This window comes from Acanthochromis polyacanthus, chromosome 4 (genome assembly GCF_021347895.1).
Source record: "Acanthochromis polyacanthus isolate Apoly-LR-REF ecotype Palm Island chromosome 4, KAUST_Apoly_ChrSc, whole genome shotgun sequence".
Taxonomy (NCBI): domain Eukaryota; kingdom Metazoa; phylum Chordata; class Actinopteri; family Pomacentridae; genus Acanthochromis; species Acanthochromis polyacanthus.
Genome location: NC_067116.1, coordinates 45,442,696 through 45,467,117, shown reverse-complemented (window position 1 = coordinate 45,467,117; position 24,422 = coordinate 45,442,696). Strand labels below are relative to the sequence as shown.

Below are 24,422 nucleotides of genomic sequence, written 5' to 3'. Positions count from 1 at the left end.
GATGCTCCACATCAACACAGCACAAAATTTAAAAATAGATTTTTTTTTTTACCATGCATGCACACGCATTACATTCTACTGATGTTAGAGCCTCATAAGTTGGTGAAATGTCGACCAAAGGCTGTATTTTAGTAGAAACATGGATCCATCCTTACAGGAACTTTCTGGGGTCTCAGTGGGGGGGTCGGGATGATTTTCTCCAAATAATCAGACTGAATTACACGTTTCGGATTCACGTGGTAGTTCGGAAAAGAGAACAAATCCTCATAATTACGAATTTAGTCCGACGGGAATCGTGCTTCAGTTTTGTCCAAAATCCAAAACATGCAGCAAAAAAACCAACAAAAAAACACATGCGGCTTCTGGTCGACTAAACTGAACAACAACAATCACAATAAAGTGGTTTCAGAAGACTTTTTTTATTACTAAACTCCTCTAAAGGCAGCAGTTTGTGTCCACAGCTCGTTCTAACGTTGCACAGTGAATAAAATAAAACCGTACAAAAATCAGTTTCTCTGCGTGCTACAAATATCATTAGACAGCATGTTGGTAAATAAAAGTTCACAGACAACAACAACAACAATATTATAAACATTCATTTTCCCCTTCAAGTATGCTACTATTCAAAGTGACTAGTGTAGAATTGGCTGAGGAAATAAAATACGTTCAGGATTATTTACATACTACAGGTCCGGCAGGTGTGTGTAGAATTAACAGAAACACACACACAGACACACACACACACACACACACAGAAGTGACTGATCGGTTTCCAAATGATTAAACAGAGCAAAGAAACCAAAACAGTTCAGCAACGTTTAAGACTCCAGAGCCTCCGTCTGATCTCCCTGTTGAGGTTTTAGCAAAAGTCAGGAGCAGAACTAAAGTCTTCCTGTCGTCTTTCATGAGGAATTAAAAAGGAAAAAAATAAAGAAAACGTACCGCAAAATGTGTGGGTGAGCAGAAATTATTCTTGAATTAAGTTTGATGAAGGAATCTCATGTGAAGGTGGACTCCAGAGGCAGTTTGTAGCGTTCCAGCACCACACATGGTCTTCAGCTTTCTACTGGACGTACACGTGTTCTGTGTTATTAAACTTCAACACGGAAGCAGCTTTGCACGCACAATAAAAACGTGTAGACCCCGACACACACCGGTTACTGTTTTCCTATGAATACATCGAAACAACGGCGAAAAACTGCAAAAGCATCAGATTGTACTGACGTTAGAGCCTCACAGATCGGTGAAATGAAGACGGTATTTCAGGCAAACACGGATCCATCGACACATTTACAGGAACTTTCTGGGGTCCCAATGCTACAATTGCTTGTAAAATTTGCACTTTTTCCATTTTTAAGGGGCAGAATTTAAAGAAACGATCATTTCTTCATCTAGAAGCCAAAAAGTTTGGGAGACTGTGTCGTTAAATCTATTTTTACCCACAGAATGACGACATATAGACGATGCACACACGAGTTTTTAGCTTCACAACATTTTGTCAAAACAGCAAAAAAAAAAAAAAGGAACCTTTTCTTGCCACACATCTTCTGGTTCTACTCATGTTAGAGCCTCAAACTTTGGTGAAATGTCAACCAGAGATTACATTTCTCTGTAGGAACTATGGATGTATCCATATTTAAACACTGAGGTCTTAATACCACAAAACTGTTGGAAAATTTTACACTTTTTCCATTTTGGAGGGCCAAAAGAAAAAGAAATGACAACTTCTTCATCCAGAAGCCATAAGGTCACAAACATCTGCACTTTCTGACCACATTTAGACCCCGATATGTTTTATGTAGTTTCTGTGCTCCACATCTTTATGTTGACAAAAAAGCCAAAGAAATGCAGAGAGGTGAACTTTGTCATTCTTTGCTCACATCAAATTATATTCATGTTAGAGGCCTCAGAAGGTTTTAGCTGGAACTATGGAAATATCCATAAACACACTTAAAGGAACTTTTTAGGACCACAATTATTTTTTTTAAAAATGCATTTTTTCCCATTTTCAAAATCAATAAGCTTCAGTCAATTCCAGCCGTTTTCAGTACAAAAAAATCGCTAATATTCTATTTTTAAATAAAAAAAATTACGAAAAATACGGGGAATATTGGACGCGCATTGGGAGGTGCATTTCCTTGAAAACGACCGATTCGGGGATTTTATACCGACTTCAGGACATGTTTTGGACAAAATAGTTTACTGGCTTGTGTCATCTGATGTCCAAGGTTGGATTATGGCCGTTTTTTGTGGAATCTTTTTTTCTGTGTGTAATAATGAACCCGGAAATGTGAGTCGCGCTGTGTGCGTTGAAGCCGTGTATAGAGAACGGATGGATGAATATTAGTTTTTGTCGGACAAATGTGTTTTTCTCACCCGCTGTGGTAATCACATCTGAAAGTGGTTTATACCAGCGGATTCATGAGAATCTAAGCTTTCCATCGGCGTATAGTGTTTGTATAATCGTGTTTGCAGCCTTCGGACATTCTTGAAATTCCTATGCAAATTAGTAGGTGTACCGCCGGCGGGACACTGAAGCTTAAAGGGTTAAAAAAAAAAGTCATTTCTTCATCTGGAAGACAAAACGTTGGAACCTCTGCATTGAAACTCTATTTTTGCAAATGTAATGACAAAATATAAACCTGTAGGCAAAAAACAGCAAAAAAGAAGTGAAATCAGTGGAACCTTTCTCAGCATACAGGCCCACACATCGAATTCTCAAAAGTCGGTGAAATGTCGAGCAAAGACTGGATCCTAGTGTGAAATATGAACACATCCACGTTAAGACGCTCATAGGAACTTTCTGGAGTCCCAATGCCACAAAACTGTTTGAAAGTTTTCACTTTTACACGTATAGTAAGTTCATGTGATTTTATGTTTAGCTGCTGATGGAGACCGAGTGTTAGGATGGAAAAAAAAAAGCTTGTAAATCCACCTTCAGCTGAGATTCTTCAGTTTCTGCACTTTTCCACCCACAAGTGTGTCAACGTGCACATGAAGTCCAGAAAAATCTACAACTCTGTAAGAAGGAACTCTAAACCTACGGTCTGTATTTCACACTTTAATCCAGAGCTTTTACTGTCAGCTCTGTCATTTGATGCCGTTTGTTTAAAGACATCTGCTGGACCAGAAGCAGGCTGGAGCTGGACTGGATGTGCAGTGAACACACCTGTTTCCACCACTCTGTCCTCGGTGGAGTCCAGTCGGCTGAATGTTTGGTTTAGACGCTTCCAAACAAGCAGACGGTTCAGGTTTTTGTGGTTCGCTGGCGGCCGGCACACCTCCACCTTAATGCTACGACATCACACCAGCAACCCTCAGCTTCATTTACACAGCGCTGATGAACGACTGCACACACCCACACACAGATAAGCAGACCTCTGGAGAACATCTGGAGTCTGAAACAGGGAAGTGCAGGACAACACTCATCATACACGCCAGCTGTTCAGAAGTCCAAAGACAACCTGTCACCTGCTTCATGCTCTAAATGGATCTTATGCACACTGAGGGAAATAACAGCATGAAAATCTTCAGATTTTTCTGTGAGACAACAGACGAGTCACTGAAACAACAGGAACCAGTGAGAGCTCCGAGCCGTAATTAAAACTGACGTCTTCGTATTTATCCCCACATCAGCTAAAAAAAGTAACACAAAGACATTCATTTGTGATTTGATTTTGAAGATGAAACCGCTGTGGATTCTATTAACTTTAAACTGCTCCAGCTCTCTGTCCATCCGGCTTTGTGTCTGTGAGTCTCAGCTGTGTCCAGAAACACAGAGAACGAGCTGCACACGCGTGTGATAAAGTAGACTTCCCAATTCACCTCAGATCGTGGTTCAACATTTCCCCCAACGAGTGCAAAATGAGTTCACTATCAGCCATAACACCACGGTGGACTGTAACTTCTTTCTCCCGTCGTGTCAGAAAACAGAAGCAGTTTAAAGTTAATTTTACTCTTTGAAACCAGTCTGCAGACATGCAGCACCTCCAGCAGCATTCCAATAAAACAGCAACAGAAATGATTCATACAGATTTGTCTTTTAAAAGCAAAGTTTTTTGGGTTAAAATGCAACAAGTGAGACAAAATTTAGCTCATTTTAGCTAATTTCCTTCATTTCAAGCTACAAGTCTGTGAGAACACCTTTAATTTTAATGTGGATTTAAAACTAAACAGTCGATCTGTTTGGAAATACGCTAGAATGAGAACGTACAAACGATTCAACCTTCAGTGTTTTAGCCCCACAAAGACGCAGCAAAGGATTGTGGGAGTGTGGAGAAACAGCACAAGTAACCAAAAGCTCCTTAATTAGAAGTAAGAACACAACAGCTCAGAAAAAACTGATGAAAGTCGGGTTTTGAGGACCAGCTGCAGCGCTAAAGACGCGATCCTTCGGTATTCAGCACGATTAAGACGAATGACAAAAAGAAAATGAAAGCAAACTTCACCATTTCTGTACAAAGCAAACAAACACATTTAGTCCACAAAAGGTCCTTGGTTAGTCTGGAATGGAGGACTGACACTGTGCAAAGGAAAAACACCAAGCAGAGAGTGTTTGTGTGAAGAGCCGCTTCACTTTTCCAGGTCCAGTAAAAACCTCCATCAGGTCCAGAACTCCTCCACAGGAAAAAAAAAAACTGCTTTCAGTCACGTCTTTGGATTGATTTCACTTCATTTAAACCTTCGTTTCCCAAAGATTGAGTTTAGATATAAAACTAGACATTAAATAAAACCAGCTGGGACTCTATTATTGGCGGTTTAGAAGCAGATGCGGCTGAGCGTGTTAAAAACTTCGTACCGACATTCAAACCGTGTTAAAACAAACATCGCGCTGAAAGTTAAAGTTACCCCTCCACTGCAGTAGTTCTTCTTTCTTTTGACTTGAGTTTAGAAAAAGATGACGTCCTCCTTGTTGAGGTCCTCGGGGCTGATTTTGTGGTACGGTGGCGGCATGCTGTGGCCGAGCCCCTGAACGTTCACCTGGCTGCCGGCAGCGACGCTCGGAGGCTGGAACTGCAGGGATCCGGTGCTCTGGGGGTGAGGAGGCTGCATGGAGGGCTGGGGCTGAGCAGGAGGCACCACGGGCTTCTGGGAGGTGGAGAGGCCGTCTGGTCCGCCGCCGTCTGGAGGACTGAGTTGATCTGACAGAAACACAAAGATCAGGGCTGAGAAGAAGAGCTTTGACTGAACACACGGTGAACATCTGCACCTTCTACACACCAAGAAACCACCAGGAACAGCAGCAAAGTGACCATTTTCTCATCTGGAAGCCAAAAAGCTCAGGAACATCTGCACCTAAACTCCCTTTCTGAAAACATGGCAGCATACAGAGCCCTATACACACCAGTTTTTATGCTCCACATCACCAGTTTGTCAGAATGCCACAGAAATGGAACAAAGGCACTTTGCTCACATCAAATTCTGCTGCTGCTCACTGGGCAGTGGGATTATTCAGAAACGTAAATAATGAGGCTGAATTCTACGTTGTGGATTCATGTGGAAGTAGGACTGGGCGATGTGGCCAAAAAATAAAATCTATATTTTTAAGTCATCTTGGATGATTTTAATGTATTTTTGTTGTTTCTTTGCGGTCTGTTAGCTATGGCTAGTGCTAGCCATGCCGCACTCCCGTAGCTGCAGCACTCTTCCCATTCTTTAGGATGCCTCTGCTGGAGGTGCTGAAAGAGGTTAGTTGTGCTGCTACTCTTCATTTTCACAGTACTTTTGCAAACCTTGCACATGACTGTAGTTTGCTCTGTGTCAGTCTTGTCAAAGCCGAACCACTTCCATATAATCGATGTAACATGAGGCCCTTTTCTGGCGACCAACTCTTTGTCTGCTGTTCTGTCCGCCATGACGGGGGTGTGAGTGTTTTGGAGGAAGGAGATGAGAGGCGGAAGCAAACGCCAGTGCACAAGTCGTGAAAGGCAGAAGAAGAATCTGTATTGTTATATATTTAAGCTCGCCTCGATTTTACAATGTGGCAGATTTTCAAATTGTCAGGTTTTAAAAAGGCGAATTAATGGAATTAATTCGATTTATCGCCCAGAACTATGTGGAAGTTTGAAAAAGAAGAGAATAAATCCTCATAAATACAAATTTAGTCCGTGCAGTAATTCATCACTACCAAACCTACGAGCAGCATGTGATGTAATGTGGTGCAACACGCCCTGCATACTGTCTGTGTGTGTGTGTGTGTGTGTGTGTGTGTGTGTGTGTGTGTGTGTGTGTGTGTGTGCTTTTATATGAACCACTGAAGCCTTTTCATACCTCGGCTGCAGCATCTGGTTCTTATTTTTTATTCTTTTTGTCTTTTTTTTTTATTCTATTTTGACAGTTCTCTGTCTTATAACTCGACTTCCAGGAAAACCCACACCATCATTTCTATGCTACGTGCCTAAACTGTCTGTTTATGTGTACAAATATAAAGGTGTGTGAGTGTAGAATTAAAAACCTTTATAGTGTGTTTTTTACACACACACACGTTTGTACTTCTATCTTAGTGAGGACATCCATAGGCGTAATGCATTTCCTAGAGCCTTACCCTAACCTTAACCATCACAACTGATTGCCTAAACTTAATCCTTACCCTAACCCTAACCAAACCTCAATTCATACCTGTTCTCTAAAAACAAGTCTTCACCCTCAAACATGGCTGTTTCAAAGTGAGGACCGGCCAAAATGTCCTCACTTTGTAAAAATGTCCTCACTTTAATAGTTAAATGCAGAAAATGGTACTCACAATGTAGCAAGTACAAGAACACACACACACACACACACAGACACAGACAGACAGACAGACAGACAGACAGACAGACAGACAGACAGACAGACACACACACATGTTTGTACTTCTATCTTAGTGAGGACATCCATAGGCGTAATGCATTTCCTAGAGCCTTACCCTAACCTTAACCATCACAGCTGATGGCCTAAACTTAATCCTTACCCTAACCCTAACCAAACCTCAATTCATACCTGTTCTCTAAAAACAAGTCTTCACCCTCAAACATGGCTGTTTCAAAGTGAGGACCGGCCAAAATGTCCTCACTTTGTAAAAATGTCCTCACTTTGATAGTTAAATGCAGAAAATGGTCCTCACCATGTAGCAAGTACAAGAACACACACACACACACACACACACACACACACACACACACACACACACACACACACACACACACACACACACACACACACACACACACACACACACACACACACACACACACACACACACACACACACACACACACACACACACACACACAGAGAGAGAGAGAAGGTAAAGGCCATTAGAGAAGAAAGGATTCCACCAAAAGCAGCAGATTAGTCATTGGTAGCTGCAAACGTATCACATGAAATCCTGCCGGCGGCGCTTTTTTCTTTTTTTTGTTCGCTGTCATCATGAGAGAGCTGGATTAAAGCGTTAAAATGTGTGTGTGTGTGTGTGAGCAGCCATTAATCAGAGTGAAGCATGTGAACCTGATAGGTGTTTACACAGGGTGAGGCTGGAATGCCATCGGGTGGAGTCGGTTTGTCCAGGTGGAGAATGCGTGTTTCTCATGTTTGTGTGTTTGAGAATAAGATTAATAACGCAGCAGCAGGCAGACGGACCAGAGAGGAGACTGTTTGGGCTGACGGATACCTGCCAGGTGATGTGAGGGCTGAGGAGGCGCCGGCGGAGGCAGCTGCTGGTGGGGGCTGATGGAGCGTTTGGCCTTCAGGGCGTTGTCCTCTCTGGAGGACAGCTTCATGGGCAGCATCTGCTTCATGTCCACCGAGGCTGACAGGAGGAGGAGGAGGGAGAAAACACACAAGCAAAGGCTGATTCAAGAGTAATATTAGATTTGTTTGGTAAACTGATAAATCACTGGGCCAGCCCGGCTTTAACAGCGAATGCGGCTGTAACAATGCAGGTCAAGGAAATTCTATTTTCACAGTTTAAGCGCTGACAGACGCCTCCTGGAACCTCAGATGTGACCTCATGTCTGTATTAGTGGACATTTTTAGGCAAAGAAAGCAAAAATGTGACAGAGCAAGTACAGAAAAGCACCAACGCTCCTCATGCTAAAATTAATCACAGTTTTGGTGCCTTTTCAAAAATGAAACCCAAAATTTGCGGCATGTCTTATAAGGCAAAAAAGGTTCAGATAAATACAGATAAGGTCAGAGAACACACGTTCAGATAAGTTAAAATAAGTTTGGTTTAGAAAAGCTCAGATGAGAATAAGTTTAGAAACGTTCAGATCAGTTAAGCTCAGATTAAACATGAGCTGGGAAAAGATAAAGATCAGTTCAGAAAGAAGAGATCAGATCAGATTTAAGCTCAGAAGATAAGAAACGACAGGTTAGAGTTAGAGTAAGTTTAGATTAAACATAAGACAGGAAAAGACATTATCAGAAAAGTACAGAAAAGACAAGATGAGAAATTCAGATTACGTTTAAGTTCAGACAAGATGAGTTCAAGTTCAGATAAAATGTGATCAGATAAGAAAAGTTAGGTTGAGATGGGTTTACATTTGTTCAGATCAGATCAAGTCAGATTACAGATAAGTTAGAATAAGATAAGTAAAGATAGATTAAGGTAACAATGTAAGTTCAGATTAAACATAAACTGGGAAAAGATAAGTAAAGACAAGCTAAGACTGGGACAGAAAACTGCAGAAAGGATCAGATAAATTGAGATTAAATTTAAGGAAAGTTAAGTACAAATACGATAAGTTCAGATTAGGTAAGCTCGGGTTATTTAAGTTCAGACTAGAAAAGAGAGAAGTTTATTATTCCTAAAGTAAAAACAAACCTAAAATTAAAATTAAAGCTGCAAGCAGCGATGGACGGGTCCTCGCATCCACGCTGGTCGGCGAATCCATGCACGTCCACCAGGTGGCGCTGTGACTGAGAGTGTGTGCTGGCCTCTGAATCACATCTGGACCAGAGTTTAATCACACGTAAAATTTCAGCCAGATTGGAGCATGTTCAGACTAGTTATACAGCATTTCCTGCCCATCCACCACCAGGTGGCGCTGTAACTCAGAGTGTATTTCAAACAGTGGATGTGATGAGGGCTGGACTCTGATCACTCATGAAAAGTTTCAGGCTGATTTGATCATGTAGAGGCCAGTTATACAGCATTTATTGTCCCTCCAAAAGGTGGCGCTGCAACTGAGAGTGTCTGTTGGCCTGTAGATGTGATCAGGATTGGATTGTGATCACACATGGAAAGTTTGAGGCAGATTGGAGCATGCAGAGGAGAGTTATACAGCAGTTGTTGTTTCATGGCGAAGCATCAAAACTCTAATGGTCGCCATGGCCACGCCATTTGGCTTCTGGTTAAACTTTTGATAACTTTTCCAAACCAAGTCCTGCTGTGTGGACTGACAAAATTTCAGGTCTCCTGGAATTATCCCCTAGGAGGTATTAACTCTCAAAAATGAGAAAAATCATCAAAAATCTCACAATTAATCCAAGATGGCCGACTTCCTGTTGGGTTTAGGACATGGCTCCAAGAGGCTTGTTTGTGCGTCCTGATGTGCTCTATAAGCCTCCCAAATTTCATGGATGTAGGTGAAACGTGCTGGGGGGCTGTTTGTTAAAACTACTGTAGGGGGCGCTATAGCATGTGCAGTGCCGAGATGCATACAGTGTTGTTCCTTGGGTCAATGGTGATGTGTGTGGTAATTTTTGTGAGCATTGGAGTATTCCTAACCTGTCAGAAAGGGCTTTGTTTTTCATGGCGATATTTGGTTGCTACGGCAACAGCGTTACATGAAATGTCACACCCTTCACAGTGTGTGATTGTCAAGAGGTGAAGACTCGACTGACCAATTTCCAGCATGATATCACCAAGTTTGGGGCCATTGTACCTGAAAATATAAGGCCTTAAACTTACTATTACCAACAGGTGGCGCTATGACTTTTTCAAAATTTATGAGTGTGGATGTGTTCAGACTGGACCTGGTATCCAGCATGTGAAGTCTGAGGCAGATAGGATGTTGTTCAGCTGAGATATGAATCGTTAAATTTTCATGGCGAAACATCGAAATTGGTTTGGCCGCCACAGACACGCCCTTTGATGACAAGTCACCATTTTCACTGGGATGCATCATCAATGTGTTTAGGCTGTTGTCACTGCATTTGAAGTGAATATGATCAACCGGGTAACAATAGGGCATGAAAGTGTAAAAGATGTCTATTTCCTGAAACCACAAGGTGGCGCTATGACTGTCAATGAATATCCCTATGTGGATGACATCAGGACAGGACTGTCATCATACATGTAAAGTTTCAGGCAGATTGGAGCATGTTGAGAAGAATTAGACACCACTTCCTGTTTCATGGCGAAGGATCAGTTGTTTGAGGCTCCGCCATGGCCACACCTTTTGGCTTCTGGTTGAGTTTTTGATAACTTTTCATCAGAAAGGTCTGGTGCATGTACTGGCCAAATTTCAGTTCTCTCAGACTTATCCACTAGGAGCTATAAATTTTGACAAATGTACAGCAAATTCAAGATGGCCGACTTCCTGTTGGGTTTAGGGTGTGGCTGTGATTGACTTTTTGGTGTGTCCTGATGTGGTGCATATGCCCACCAAATATTGTAGCTGTAAATAAAACATTGTGGAAGTTGGCCTAATGACCACTGTTTCAATTTTGCAGGTGGCGCTATAGAGCCATTTTTTCACACATATGCGCAACTCCCATAAAATATCAAATTTTTCGCCAGTCCTGATGTGCACGCCAAATTTCACGCGTTTTGGTTCATGATAAGGCCGCCAAAAAGGCAAGTCATTTCCCGAGGAGCGATTAAGTTTGAAAAATTTACAGCAAATTGAAGGTGGCCGACTTCCTGTTGGGTTTAGGGCGTGGCTGTAATTGACTTTTTGGTGTGTCCAGATGTTCTGCATATGCCCACCAAATATTGTAGCTGTACATGAAACATTGTGGCAGTTGGCCTAATGACTACTTTTTCAAGTTTGCAGGTGGCGCTATAGAGCCATTTTGCCACGCACATGCGCAACTCCCATAAAATATCAAATTTTTTGCCAGTCCTGATGTGCATGCCAAATTTCACGCGTTTTGGAGTATGATAAGGCCGCCAAAAAGCCAATTTACTTTACGGGAGAAAAAAAAAAAAAATAATAATAATAATAATAATAATAATAAACCCTAGGGTTTCAATAGGGTCCTTGGCACCGCTGGTGCCTTGGACAGTCGGTGCCCTGGCACCGCCTGTCCTTCGCACCCTCGGTGCTCGGACCCTAATAAAGGAATAACAGCACCTAATAGAAAGAATATGTTATTAAAAATAAGTTAAAATAAAATGAGAAACAGAAAATGAAGGAATAAAAGAGCATCAAACATGATAAACACTGCACTCTGAAATGTCTCTTCTAAACGTAGATACAGGCTGTGATAAGTATGAAGCTAACATCTGGAACATCTACTGATCTGATCCACTCCTCACCAGTGCTGTCGGTGCGATGCGACGCCTTGCCGCTCTTCCCTCCTTTGCTTTTGCTGCTGTTGATGGCGGCCAGCTTGGTGGGGATCTGCTGCTGCACGCCCACCAGCTTGTGCTGCTGGTTGGTGGTGCTGAAGAGGTGCAGCGGGACCTCCGTCTTCAGCGGCAGAGCGGACGACGTCGTCTCGCGTCTCAGCGTCACCTCGGGGCGCTCCGGGTAGTCGGCCGGCGCCACCGACAGGCTGGACCGGACCAGCGGCTTCGGGGGCAGGTCGGGGATACCGGAGGAGCCGGAGGACGAGAGCAGCTCCCCGTTCAGACTACCGGATATTGGAGCCACCTGAAGATGGGAGGAAACTAAGGATTACAGGAGGTCCTCAACTTACAGCGGAGCTCCGTTCCTGTGTTAGTTGACTTTCACCGTAAGTCGGACCTTCGCCGAAAAACTGAACAAAGCTGTTTTATGAATCACGATATCAATCATTTCTTCATAAAGTCATGAATACCAACGACTTTAATGCATGTATGAATCATTTTACGAGAAGATAACAGAAAACTGTAACGGACTGATGTTGTTGTTGAGGTTTCAGTGTTTATTGTTCAGTTCCAGATTTACCTGATGTCAGTGAACGTGTCATGTTTAGTTAGCTCCCCTCTGATTGGCTGAGAGTCAGCAGTAGAGACAGCTGGGAACAGCGGCTAATTCTGGAGCTCAGTTATGGGGTTTTTCTAGTTATTCTGGAGCTAAGTTATGAGGTTTATCTAGTTATTCATTTTATGCGTTTTTTGTAGTCGTGTCTTTGTGGTTGTTTTGTGTGTCTTTGTGCTAATTTTGTTTCTGTTTTGGTCATTTTCAGACTGTTCTGTGGCCATTTTAGTTCTTTTTGTGGTCATGCTGTGTGTCTTTGTGCTTATTTTGCTTCTTTTTCAGTCTGTTTGTGATCATTTTACGTGTTTTGTGGTCATTTGCAGCTTTCTGTATTCAATAAACCAGCAGAGAACCAGATAAAGTCTCACTCATTCATCACAGAGGGTCGCTACAACATGTTGACCTGTTTTTACATCTTGACCCATGTTGGTCGGTGTTTCTGTTCCCAGTGTTTTATTCTGTCTAATTTCACTTCCATGGAGACGGCTTTCCTTTTCTTCCAGCATCAGAAGAGTCTGACTTACGCTGGGAGCCATAATGAAGGTAAAAAGTTAGTGAATGTAGCACAATCCAAGGTGGAGTACAACCAGAGAATGGAAACAAAGACGTCTGATAGCGCCATGTGACGATGTATTCATCCGCTCTGCTCATCAACTAGTTCCATGTAACCAGTTTCAATGTAACGATGAAACGCCGTAGGTCGAGGACGTCGTAAACGGAGGACCTGCCTGCATTGGTTGAGAGATGACCATCTTCTTCCTGTTGTTGCAAACATCATCATAAAAGAGTTCAGATTCAGCATTTTGAGTTCAAACGGTGGAAGCCCTGCGCTGTAATTATCCATATCTGCGGTCCAGTTCGCATTCTGACTTGTGGAGCATCGTGTTTGCAGCCTGTACTGTGGCTTGTGAGTGACTGAGAGAAAATAAAAACAAAAAGCAGCTTCTTAAGAGTACAGAAGACACACGCAGATAAACACACAGCATAAATCTAGTGTGTGACGCCGTGTCATTACAGGAACACAAGCTGTTGAGGCGCTAAAGGGGAATCAGAAACACATGGGGCTCTTTCTGCTGAGTGCGCATCTTCAGCTGCAAGCTTTTGATTTTTTTCCTCTCCCATGAAGCTCAAGGACAATGCAGACACACAGAATGAGAAACATAAAACCCGTAATAGTCCCTGTGCACATAAAGGCGTGGCTAACAAAACAGACAGGACTGTCAGACAAGCAGGGGAACAAGAACACGTCTCTCATGACATCAGTGGATAAAAGACACTGGCTGCTTTGTCCACTTAATTACTAGAATAAAGGAGAATCGATGTAAAGATCAACATTAGCGTCCAACCTGCACCCTGAGAGACCGACCAGGAGGATTACTGCGACAGAGGAGTGGCGTGGCGTTTGTCTAACTGATCCCACATGTGTTGCATTACAACAACTAGAAAAGCTTCCTTTCAAGGTGCCATTGTGAGAATTACTGCACGACCAAAGTTCCTAATGCCTCCTACAGACCAAACGCTGCTGCACAACTACTAACCTCACATTTAACAGAAAGTTAAAACAAATATCTTTGGAACGCTCAGGTTGATCACAACACAAGCGAGACAAAAAAAACAAAATGACAAAAACGATGCTGAAAACAATGAATAAAGCAAAACACAAAATGACAAAAAAACACAAGTGAGAGAAAAGGAAACAAAACGACAAAAACGTGAGACAAACGATAAGACAAAAAATGACAAAAAAAACAAGGATGGATGGAAGTAGGATGAAGTTGGATGGATGGATGATGATGATGGATGGAGTTGGATGGATAGTTGGATGGATGATGGATGAAGTTGGATGGATGGATGATGGATGGATGAAAGTTGGATGGATGGATGAAAGTTGGATGGATGGATGAAAGTTGGATGGATGGATGAAAGTTGGATGGATGGATGAAAGTTGGATGGATGAAGTTGGATGGATGGATGGATGAAAGTTGGATGGATGGATGGATGAAAGTTGGATGGATGGATGGATGGATGGAAGCTGGATGGATGGATGATGGAAGCTGGATGAATTTGGATGGATAGATGAAGTTGGATGGATGATGAAGTTGGATGGATGGATGAAGTTGGATGGATGATGAAGTTGGATGGATGATGAAGTTGGATGGATGGATGGATGGATGAAGTTGGATGGATGGATGAAGTTGGATGGATGGATGGATGGATGAAAGCTGGATGAAGTTGGATGGATGGATGAAGTTGGATGGATGGATGAAGTTGGATGGATGGATGAAGTTGGATGGATGGATGAAGTTGGATGGATGGATGAAGTTGGATGGATGGATGGATGAAATTGGACGGATGAAAGCTGGATGAAGTTGGATGGATGAATGGATGGATGAAGTTGGATGGATGATGAAGTTGGATGGCTGGATGATGAAGTTGGATGGATGGATGATGAAGTTGGATGGATGGATGATGAAGTTGGATGGATGGATGATGAAGTTGGATGGATGGATGAAGTTGGATGGATGATGAAGTTGGATGGATGGATGATGAAGTTGGATGGATGGATGATGAAGTTGGATGGATGGATGATGAAGTTGGATGGATGGATGGATGGATGAAGTTGGATGGATGGATGGATGAAGTTGGATGGATGGATGAAAGCTGGATGAAGTTGGATGGATGGATGAAAGCTGGATGAAGTTGGATGGATGAATGGATGGATGAAGTTGGATGGATGAAGTTGGATAATTAATCCTGAAGGGGATTCCAGAGGCGGCCTGCTATCAGTTCATTTTGTGCAGAAGAACGTTTACGGTTCGTGGTAAACTTCCTCTTTCATGTGAGACTGATGATGAAAACCTGGCCAACAAAGAAAGTCATGATATCTGTTATCTCTGACTGGAGTTTCAGGTTTTGTGGAACCAGCAAACACAAGGAAAGCCTGGATTTGTCAAACCTACTTCACAGTAAACCCACTCAGCTCCACTGGACTGGAATCCTTCTTTCCCTCTCAGTCCTCTACAGAGCTGATGAAGCGCCGTAATAGTCGACTGAAACTCCATTTTCTGTGTCTGGCTGCGTTTGTTATTCAACCTGCGTCCTCGGTGATTGATGATGATGTCGAATACTTCCTGTGGCGATGTGGGGTGCATGATGACTGTGTTTTACAAGGCATGAAGGGCAGATTCATCTGAGTGTGACCGAGCGTCCAGACTGGAGCTTCCTCCGGCTGTAACCTTTCTTCAGAGAGGCCCTTCGCTGGGGAAAGTCTCCATAACTCCTTCCCTGACCTGTTGTTTTCCTGCTTCCCCTCCAGCACTCGCTCATCTCGGCACACAGATGTTCTATTGTTTCCCGGGACGAAGCGATCGGCTTCCAGCGACACAAACGGCAGGTTTCCAGGCAGTGAAGTGTGCGGAAGCTGCACGGCACAAAGAGGCCTGACTGACAGCTCATAAACAATTAGCGCTGGCTGCCTTCCAGAGGGACCCGCTAATGACAGGTTAGCACCGGCTAATTATACAGCCAGGTTCCTCTCATCCTCAGAAAGTGCCTGGATACTCCCGTATCGTCCACATCTCCTCCATGCGCTGCCTTGTGCACGAGAGGCACCGCCGGGAAGGAGATTCTGGTTGAGCGACTGCAGCCTTCTGTGTGAAAATTTAACCGTAAAAGTGACTTTCTGAGAGCCGTGTGCAGCTCTGATCCGGACTGAATTAACGAGATCAGCAAACAGTGTGAGCTAAACTTGTCTAATCCCAAATCAAACTGTGTTTAAGTCATTCATGCAGTTTACAAATGGGATGAGTAAATACTGTTCCCTCTGACATTTGGTGGAAGTGATTATTCATCTGGCAAAATTAAGTCATTTATTAATGAGTTTATGTTCCCCAATCTGTAGAATATTTGCCTTAATCTGTTTTTTAGGTGGCAGTAAATGATTCTCTTTGGGTTTTGAACAGCTGGTCGGTCAAAACAACGTCTGAAGTCTGCTGCGATGTGCATTATTCACCGTTTTCTGGCATTTTGCAAACTTAAAAGCTGCAAAGAAAGAGAAAAATGTTCCAACAGATCACGCTTCAGCAACTAGGCCAATAACTGATTATGAATTTAGTTTCAGAGCAGAAGTGCCACACTTTAGAAAGTTTTTTTTTATTCTTAAATGCATGAATCTAAGTAGTTTTAGTGTTAGTATTACTGTGAGCAGATTATGTTTGATTTTCAAATGGTTGATGACATCACCTTGAGCTCTTGGAAAGTGTAAAAATGAAAAAAAAACCCACAACTGAATATTGCCAGGCTTATCACTTCAATTATGACTTTTTCATATTTTTTAATGTGTTCAGTTCCATTAAAAGACTAAAAACTGTCACAGGGTTTGATTTTATCTGATGTTTCATGTTTGATAATTAGCTGAACAAGCCTTTGTTTAGGATTTTTTTTCATTTTTACCCAGAACTGCACTTCAGAGGTAAATTATTACACTCCTATTAAAATAAAACGTGGCAAAAATGCAAAGTACATCATTCAAGTCCTCTTTTCTGATGTTTAAAACACCAAAAAGTTGAACATTTTAAGCCCTAAAACAACAAATATAGTAACTGTGATGATAATAGTCCAAAATATCTAAAATAAAAAGAATCATTTCCAAAAATCAGCGCCTGTAAACAAACCACTTGCTCCAAAAATTCTTCCATTTCTTTCACCACGGAGAGCAAAGGACCAACTTCAGCGATGATCGATTTGACAACATTTGGTTTAAAGACGGATCAGCTGTTCACAGCTAACGGCTAACAGGTGGAGAACAGCCACACCGACAGATGGCTTGGAGGAAATATCTGCCCTCCAGCTCCGTCTTCTTTCTGCAAAGCAACTGCTGATTGCAGAAGAAGCAACGAGTCACACATATTTAGGAGGGTGTGTGCACACTGAGGAGTTATTTATTGGAGTTTCTCAAGACACAGGAGCCCAACGAGACAACAGCGCCGTAAATCACCGGAGGCCACGGAGGGGAAGAGATAACTCAGTGTGCAGAAGGAACAGGCCACGTTTCAGGGGAGACTTTTATGCACTTTCACATGTTTTAGCAATATTTTCTGTCATGTACATGTAGTTCTTCACTACAGGTGATAACTCAGTTTTATAGCTTGCTGCTCTTCAGCAAAAAAAACAAGAGAAAGAAGCAGTTAGTGAAGGAAGAACTGTGGCTTTTTACCGAGCAGACTGGAATCAACTTCGACCGTCCTTACAGCCAGCACGGTTTCTCAAAATTAACAAAACTGGTTCTGATCATTTTTGTTGCTGGTAATTTACCTTTAGTGTGCTCTAAAATCTCTGTAAAGGAAGCCCTAAAAATGTCTCTACTAAAACCTTGGAAGATGTCGCCAGTCTATCTACCTCTATAGATGACATACACACGTGGACAAAATTGTTGGTACCCCTCAGTTAAAGAAGGAAAAACCCACAATTCTCACTGAAATCACTTGAAACTCACAAAAGTAACAATAAATAAAAATTTATTGAAAATTAAATAATCAAAAACAGCCATCACTTTTGAATTGTTGATTAACATAATTATTTAAAAAAAACAAACTAATGAAACAGGCCTGGACAAAAATGATGGTACCTCTATAAAAGATTGAAAACTATTTGACCAGAGTGACATGATTAACTCAGGTGTGTCATTTAATTGACATCACAGGTGTTTCCAAACTCATAATCAGTCAGTCTGCCTATTTAAAGGGAGACAAGTAGTCACCCTGCTGTTTGGTGAAAAGGTGTGTACCACACTGAACATGGACAACAGAAAGCGAAGGAGAGAATTGTCCCAGGACATCCGAAAAAAAACGATAGACAAACATCTTAAAGGTAAAGGCTATAAGACCATCTCTAAACAGCTTGAAGTTCCTGTGACAACAGTGGCTCATATTATTCAGAAGTTCAAGACCCACGGGACAGTAGCCAACCTCCCTGGACGTGGCCGCAAGAGGAAAATTGATGACAAATTGAAGAGACGGATCGTTGGAATTGTATCCAAAGAGCCCAGAGCAACCTCCAAAGAAATTAAAGGTGAACTCCAAGGCCAAGGTACATCAGTGTCAGATCGCACCATTCGTCGTTGTTTGAGCCAAAGTGGACTTCATGGGAGACGACCAAGGAGGACACCACTGCTGAAAAAAACTCATAAAAAAGCCAGACTGGAATTTGCAAAAATGCATGTTGACAAGCCACAAAGCTTCTGGGAGAATGTCCTTTGGACAGATGAGACCAAACTGGAGCTTTTTGGTAAGGCACATCAACTCTATGTTCATAGACTCAAAAACCAAGCATACGAAGAAAAGAACACTGTCCCTACGGTGAAACATGGAGGAGGCTCAGTAATGTTTTGGGGCTGCTTTGCTGCATCTGGCACAGGGTGTCTTGAAAGTGTGCAAGGTACGATGAAATCTGAAGACTATCAAGGCATTCTGGAGAGAAATGTGCCGCCCAGTGTCAGAAAGCTTGGTCTCAGTCGCAGGTCATGGGTCTTCCAACAGGACAACGATCCAAAACACACAGCCAAAAACACCCAAGAATGGCTGAGAGAAAAGCGTTGGACTATTCTAAAGTGGCCTTCTATGAGCCCAGATCTGAATCCCATTGAACATATGTGGAAGGAGCTGAAACATGCCATTTGGAGAAGACACCCATCAAACCTGAGACAACTGGAGCTGTTTGCTCATGAGGAGTGGGCCAAAATACCTGTTGACAGCTGCAGAACGCTCATTGACAAATACAGAAATCGTTTAATTGCAGTGATTGCCTCAAAAGGTTGTGCAACAAAATATTAAGTTATGGGTACCATCATTTTTGTCCAGCCCTATTTCATTAGTTTGTTTTTTAAAATAATTATGTTAATCAACAATTCAAAAGTGATGGCTGATTTTGATTATTTAATTTTCAATAAATTTTTATTTATTGTTACTTTTGTGAGTTTCAAGTGATTTCAGTGAGAATTGTGGGTTTTTCCTTCTTTAACTGAGGGGTACCAACAATTTTGTCCACGTGTGTATGCAGACTGATGAACATCAGTCCAAAAACACGTCTATTTAAAAAAACACACACAAACTGCTCTGTCTGTCCATCCACTGCGTGTCCCTGAAGTCTGGACACATGGACAAAAATACATTTCTTTTGCGTGTGAGTATACAATGGTGTTAAAAATTTCATTTATTGAAAGTATGTAAGTTTCTTTTACCCGATGAAAAATTAAATTTGGTTTCCCGAAACAAAAATGCATTTGGTACTTTGTGGTTCATGGTGTGTTCTTAACATTTTCTGTTGTGTTTTGTAAGGTTGGTGTGAAAACCGGAGACGAATCGTCGCAATACACCAATGCATTGATGGAGAGTCTGTCCGAGGCATTGCTCGTCACTTTAATGTCAACATCACCACCATTTACCGTCTCCAGCGTCGATACAACACCACACAGAGCACCGATGACCTTCCCCGAAGCGTATTGCAACGATTCGTTTTCCGTTTTCGGTTTTCACACCAACCTTACAAAACGCAACAGAAAATGTTAAGAACACACCATACACCACAAAGTACCAAATGCATTTTTGTTTTGGGAAACCAAATTTAATTTTTCATCGGGTAAAAGAAACTTGCGTTTCTTTTGCATGTGAGTATATTTCACACAGCATCAGCAGAGGCTCTAAAAAGCCGGTTAGCTTTTAAATCGTCTTATAATCCCTTAACTTGTAGTTTAAAACTCCTGTTAAAGTTTTCTTTTATTGACCCTCAAAGGGAAACAGTTTCTATCCTTCAGGCTTCCTTTGATCTAACAGCTGATGCATGCATTTTTCATACATTACCTTGCCTCCTTGCAGCCAATCAGATCTCAGAACTCCAGCTATACTCTCGACAATGCACACATTTCATCTAAACTATTGTGCAATCTGACGCGAGGCTCTGCCCTGGGTCAGAGCCAAGTGTGATGGGATGAAAGAAGAGTTCCTCTGAAGTCAGAACAAGCCACAACTTGCACCGCTTCTGCTCAAACACTCACATATGCTGAGAAGCGCACGCAGGGGCATGTCCTGTTTTTATGAGGTCTAATCATAGCTCTCTGGGTTGCTGATGAGTCTTAATTTTGGGTGGCAGCGGCCATTAGATGTCTGTTGATATCAGCTTGGCCCACAGCCCGGAGCCCATCCTGCGGTTGCAGCTAATGAAAAGACCGTTTGATGTGTTTGACGCAGAAGGGGAACCAACCACTTCCAAATCTCCCAAAACCGCAGCCAAGAAAGTCCCGTAAGGCAGCGCAGAAGTGCAACACGTGTTCACAAAACACACCAGCACTGTGCTCAGCTGCTCTGAAACAAATAACATAAGCTGGGTTTAATGGGGTGCTGATGGGCTCTGGATATCATCTGTCTGAGCGCTTATCTTGCAGTTCGTGTAGCAAACAAGCAAACGGTTCCAGCGAAGGCCTCTGTAATTAGCAGGGCATTACTCATCTCAGCAGATTAACCCAATTCAACCAGGGGATGTGGTTTTCCAGGAATCACTGTGAAGTTTTCTACATGAAACTCACAGTCAAAGGCCGTCTGTAGCCGCTAATGAGAAGATAAGCGCCATAATTCATGTCAGCTGGTTGTGTTTGTGTACGTCTCGACTAAAGGCTCCAGTGGATGAGGCACTGAGGGGTCATCTGAACATGCAAACCGGATGCCACATACGTCACCAGATGTCTGCAGCGGTCGAGCAGACGGAAAAGCGCAATAGAAACGGAATGCAGAGCTGCAAAAAGCTGCTTTTTTTGTGTTTTGTTTTGAGGACATGTCCGGACCTGAACAGGCAGCGGTGTGTCATCTGTCAGTTACTCTGCTCGGTGTGCAGAAACCGGCCAATCAGAGGCAAATGTCAACCAGAGGACAGAGAATGACATCAGTGGAGACAGCGATGAAACAGAAAACATGGAGGAGCAGAGACGTGACTCACTCTGCTTTAGAGCCGTGGTCCTGGTTTACATGGAAGCATTACTCAGACTGAACATCTCTGGTTGTGTTCTACATGATGACAGAATCCTGTATGACTCAGGTGGTGCAGCTGCTTTTGGATTTGTGTCGGTCCGATGCAAAGATAAAATCAAGACAAAACTTCCCAGGACAAACAATAACCGCTCCACACAGACTGGATGATTCAGGCCTCTAAACACACTAAAGGTCCATATTAGGTAACTTTACGGTAACTTCTTGGCTGATCCGTTAGCGCCGGGCATGAAATTACAGCCAGAGGATCCTTCTCGGAGCTCCTCTCCCATGAAACTCGCCAACAATGACCTGCATTGTGGCTGCGAGCGGAGAAAGAGGGATGGAATTAAGAAAACACAGGGAGGTGAAGAGGCTGCTCAGGGGAAGGCGGATTCATGGGCTGAGAAACGTCTTCAGCTGTCTGTGTGTTTATCGTTGCGGTTCCGTCTACGAAACAAGCTGTGAAGCTGAAACTGATGCTTCTGTTGGACCTGAACTCAGGAACTGAAAGCTCCTACAGCAGCGTTTTCATGTTTCTACTCTGAGATGGAAATGTGGTGCAAATTAGACTTTTTTACATGTGACAGGAGATGAAACGGGCATTAATTAGGGCTGGGACTTTAACGCTGAGAGAAAAAGAAAGTTTGGTGAACAGAGAAGGAAGACGAGACGCATCGAGCTTGTTGAGTGCAAAGTTTTCTTTTAAAAGTCTTCCTGATGGCAGCTTGGATAAAAGCGTGGATGTGTGAAAATGGTGGAACAAAGAGTTTTCTGATCATCTCAATGCAAAACATGTTGCCGTTAGCAGCAGAGCTAAAGCTACGTGTCCACAAGAAAAAAGCCAGTTTTCTCTTTTATTTTGAAAACTGTTCAGCAAAAAGTATTTCTGAAAGAATCTGAGGCGAGAAATAAGAATCCGTCCTGGTTTCTCTTCAACGACGGCTGGTTTAGAAGTTTTTCGGATTTTGGTAAAAACTTGGTTAGATTTAATTGTATTCTATTTAAAGAGGTAAAAAGTATGTCACTTGCAATTAAAAAAAAATCATTAACCCTCCTGTTGTCCTCATTTATGGGCAACAAAAATATTGTTTCCATGTCTGCAAAAAAATAAAAATTTCAGCAAAAATTCCCCAAATTTCTGAAAATTTGCAAAACCTTCAGGAAGAAAATTCCAATAATTCCTTAAAAGTTTCACCTTAAAAGTTCTATTTTTAAAAATCCCCCAAATTTGGCAAGACAATTCTTGTAAATATTTTCAAGAAAGGCCTTCAAGAAAGTCGCTGGATTTTAATTGATGTTTATGTGAATGTTTTACTGATATATATGTAATCATTTTAGATATTTTTAGGATTTTTTTGGAAGATTTCTACTCATTTTTGAAAATATTTACAAGAATGTTCTTGTCAAATTTGGGGGATTTTTTTAAAAATAAAATTTTAAGGAATTTTTGGAATTTTCTTCCTGAAGGTTTTGAAAATTTTCAGAAATTTGGTGAATTTTTTGGCTGAAATTTTGGATTTTTTTCAGACAAGGAAATAATATTTTTTGATGCCTGTAAATGAGGACAACAGGAGGGCTAATAGGTCTGTGATTTTCTGTTCTACTAAATGAAAGATTTTTGAGTTTTCTCCACATCCAGTCATGGCTGTGCTGGACTTTATATTGCGGTGAAAAATGTGAGTCAGAGACAGCTTGGGTGTACCTTTTTGAAGTGAACATATTTGATTGAGGTTAGTATTAGGGGCAACAGTTGAAACTTTTCTCCAAATAAATTTGTCTACATTTGCAAATGTTGTGTTTAGTTTTCCTGTATTTTGTCTACATCTGACCATAATCATCACCACAGCTTCCTCACCTCAATGGTCTTCCTCTTGATCTTCTTCTGGTGCTCCAGACGTTCCTTTTCCTTCTCCACAGCTCTGGTGGACTCTCTCAGCCTCTCCAGGTCCTCCTGGTAGGTCTTCCTCTGCCTGTCCAGCTCCTCCCTCTCCTTCGCCAGATGTTCCTGCATGAAAGAAAACCAGCAGTGTCTCAGTCTGATGAGCAGATCTGTCACAGAGCGATGGATTCCTGCACAGAAAGTTGATTAAATCCAGGCTGTAGTGCTTCAGGTATCTCAGAGCTTCACCTCCAGCCGGTGGCATTCCTCCTCCCTCTGCCTCAGCCGGGCCTCGGTCGCCTCCACCTGCTGCCGGTGTCTCTCCCTCTCCTTCTCCCAGCGCTGCTGCTCCTGCCGATGCTGGGACTGCAGCTTGTGGAAGCTGGCCAGCTCCTCTCTCTGCAGGGCCAGGTTTCGCTGCTTCTCCTGCTCCAGGAGGACGTTTCCTCGATGGCGGCCGGGAAGAGAAGCCCGTTCTGTCAGGGAGGCCCTCTGGAGCTCGATGTGGCTGTCCTGCTGGGATATGATGGCCTGGAGGTGCAGAAATGTTGGGAACACATCACCATCTTTGAGTTCATTTTAGCCCTGAGATGATGCTAATGAACCTTTATTTACACAAATTCCTAATAAATGAAGGAAAAAACCGTCTGAACTCCAAGTAGTTTTTTTTTTTTGCTCCGGTCACATTTTTACTCACTAAGAGCTCATTTTTCACTACAACATAAAATCCTGCATTTATTCTGTGCAGCTTCACATTTGTAAAGCCATGCATCATAAAAAAGAAAAAAAGATGAATTTCTTTCTTTCTGATAAAAATTGAGAAACTTGGACTCAGCACTAGCATTTGTCCAGGTGTCCACAGTCATGGTAAAAGAACGGTTGTTCTCTGTAAACATGTCTTACACTCCAGCTGAAAGTTTGATGAATTTTTGTCATGTGACTGTTGGATGTAGCCAGGGCAACGATGGCTTCATGTCTGCACTGAGGAACACGGAATTGTTTGATTTTAACAGAATGTGTTTGCTGCAAACACTGTAGTTTTGGTGCATTTCTTAATGAGAGGGATTCTGATCAAATATCACAGTTTGAAGCTTCGGTTTGCTCCTGATGAAACCAAAAGTCAAACATGAGCAGCTGAAGAACTGTTAGAACGTTTAAACCTGATGATTTTTTGATTAACCCTTTAAGCTGCAGTCAATTCCAGCCGTTTTCAGTACAAAAAAATATTCTATTTGTAAATAAAAATATGAGGAGAAATACAGGGAATATTGGACGCGCATCGCGAGGTGCATTTCCTCGAACACGACCGATTCGTGGATTTTATACCGACTTCAAGACATGTTTTGGACAAAATAGTTTACTGGCTTGTTTTGTCTGGATGTCCAAGGTTGGTTTATGGCCGTTTTTTGTGGAATA

At 42.3% G+C, this 24,422-nt stretch overlaps 1 protein-coding gene across 1 annotated transcript in view; it reads right to left on the bottom strand.

The window, feature by feature from the left end:
- Positions 1 to 400: 400 nt before the first annotated feature.
- Positions 401 to 24,422, bottom strand: part of arhgef18b (rho/rac guanine nucleotide exchange factor (GEF) 18b) — a 71,651-nt gene continuing 47,629 nt past the window's right edge. Inside the window, exons 27-31 of the mRNA XM_051946917.1 lie at positions 23,256 to 23,537; positions 22,983 to 23,132; positions 11,465 to 11,801; positions 7,649 to 7,786; positions 401 to 5,141 (exon numbers count right to left, since the gene is read on the bottom strand). Coding sequence (XP_051802877.1) covers positions 4,888 to 5,141; positions 7,649 to 7,786; positions 11,465 to 11,801; positions 22,983 to 23,132; positions 23,256 to 23,537 — 1,161 coding nt within the window. The 3' untranslated portion in view covers positions 401 to 4,887. The remainder of the gene's footprint in view (positions 5,142 to 7,648; positions 7,787 to 11,464; positions 11,802 to 22,982; positions 23,133 to 23,255; positions 23,538 to 24,422) is intronic.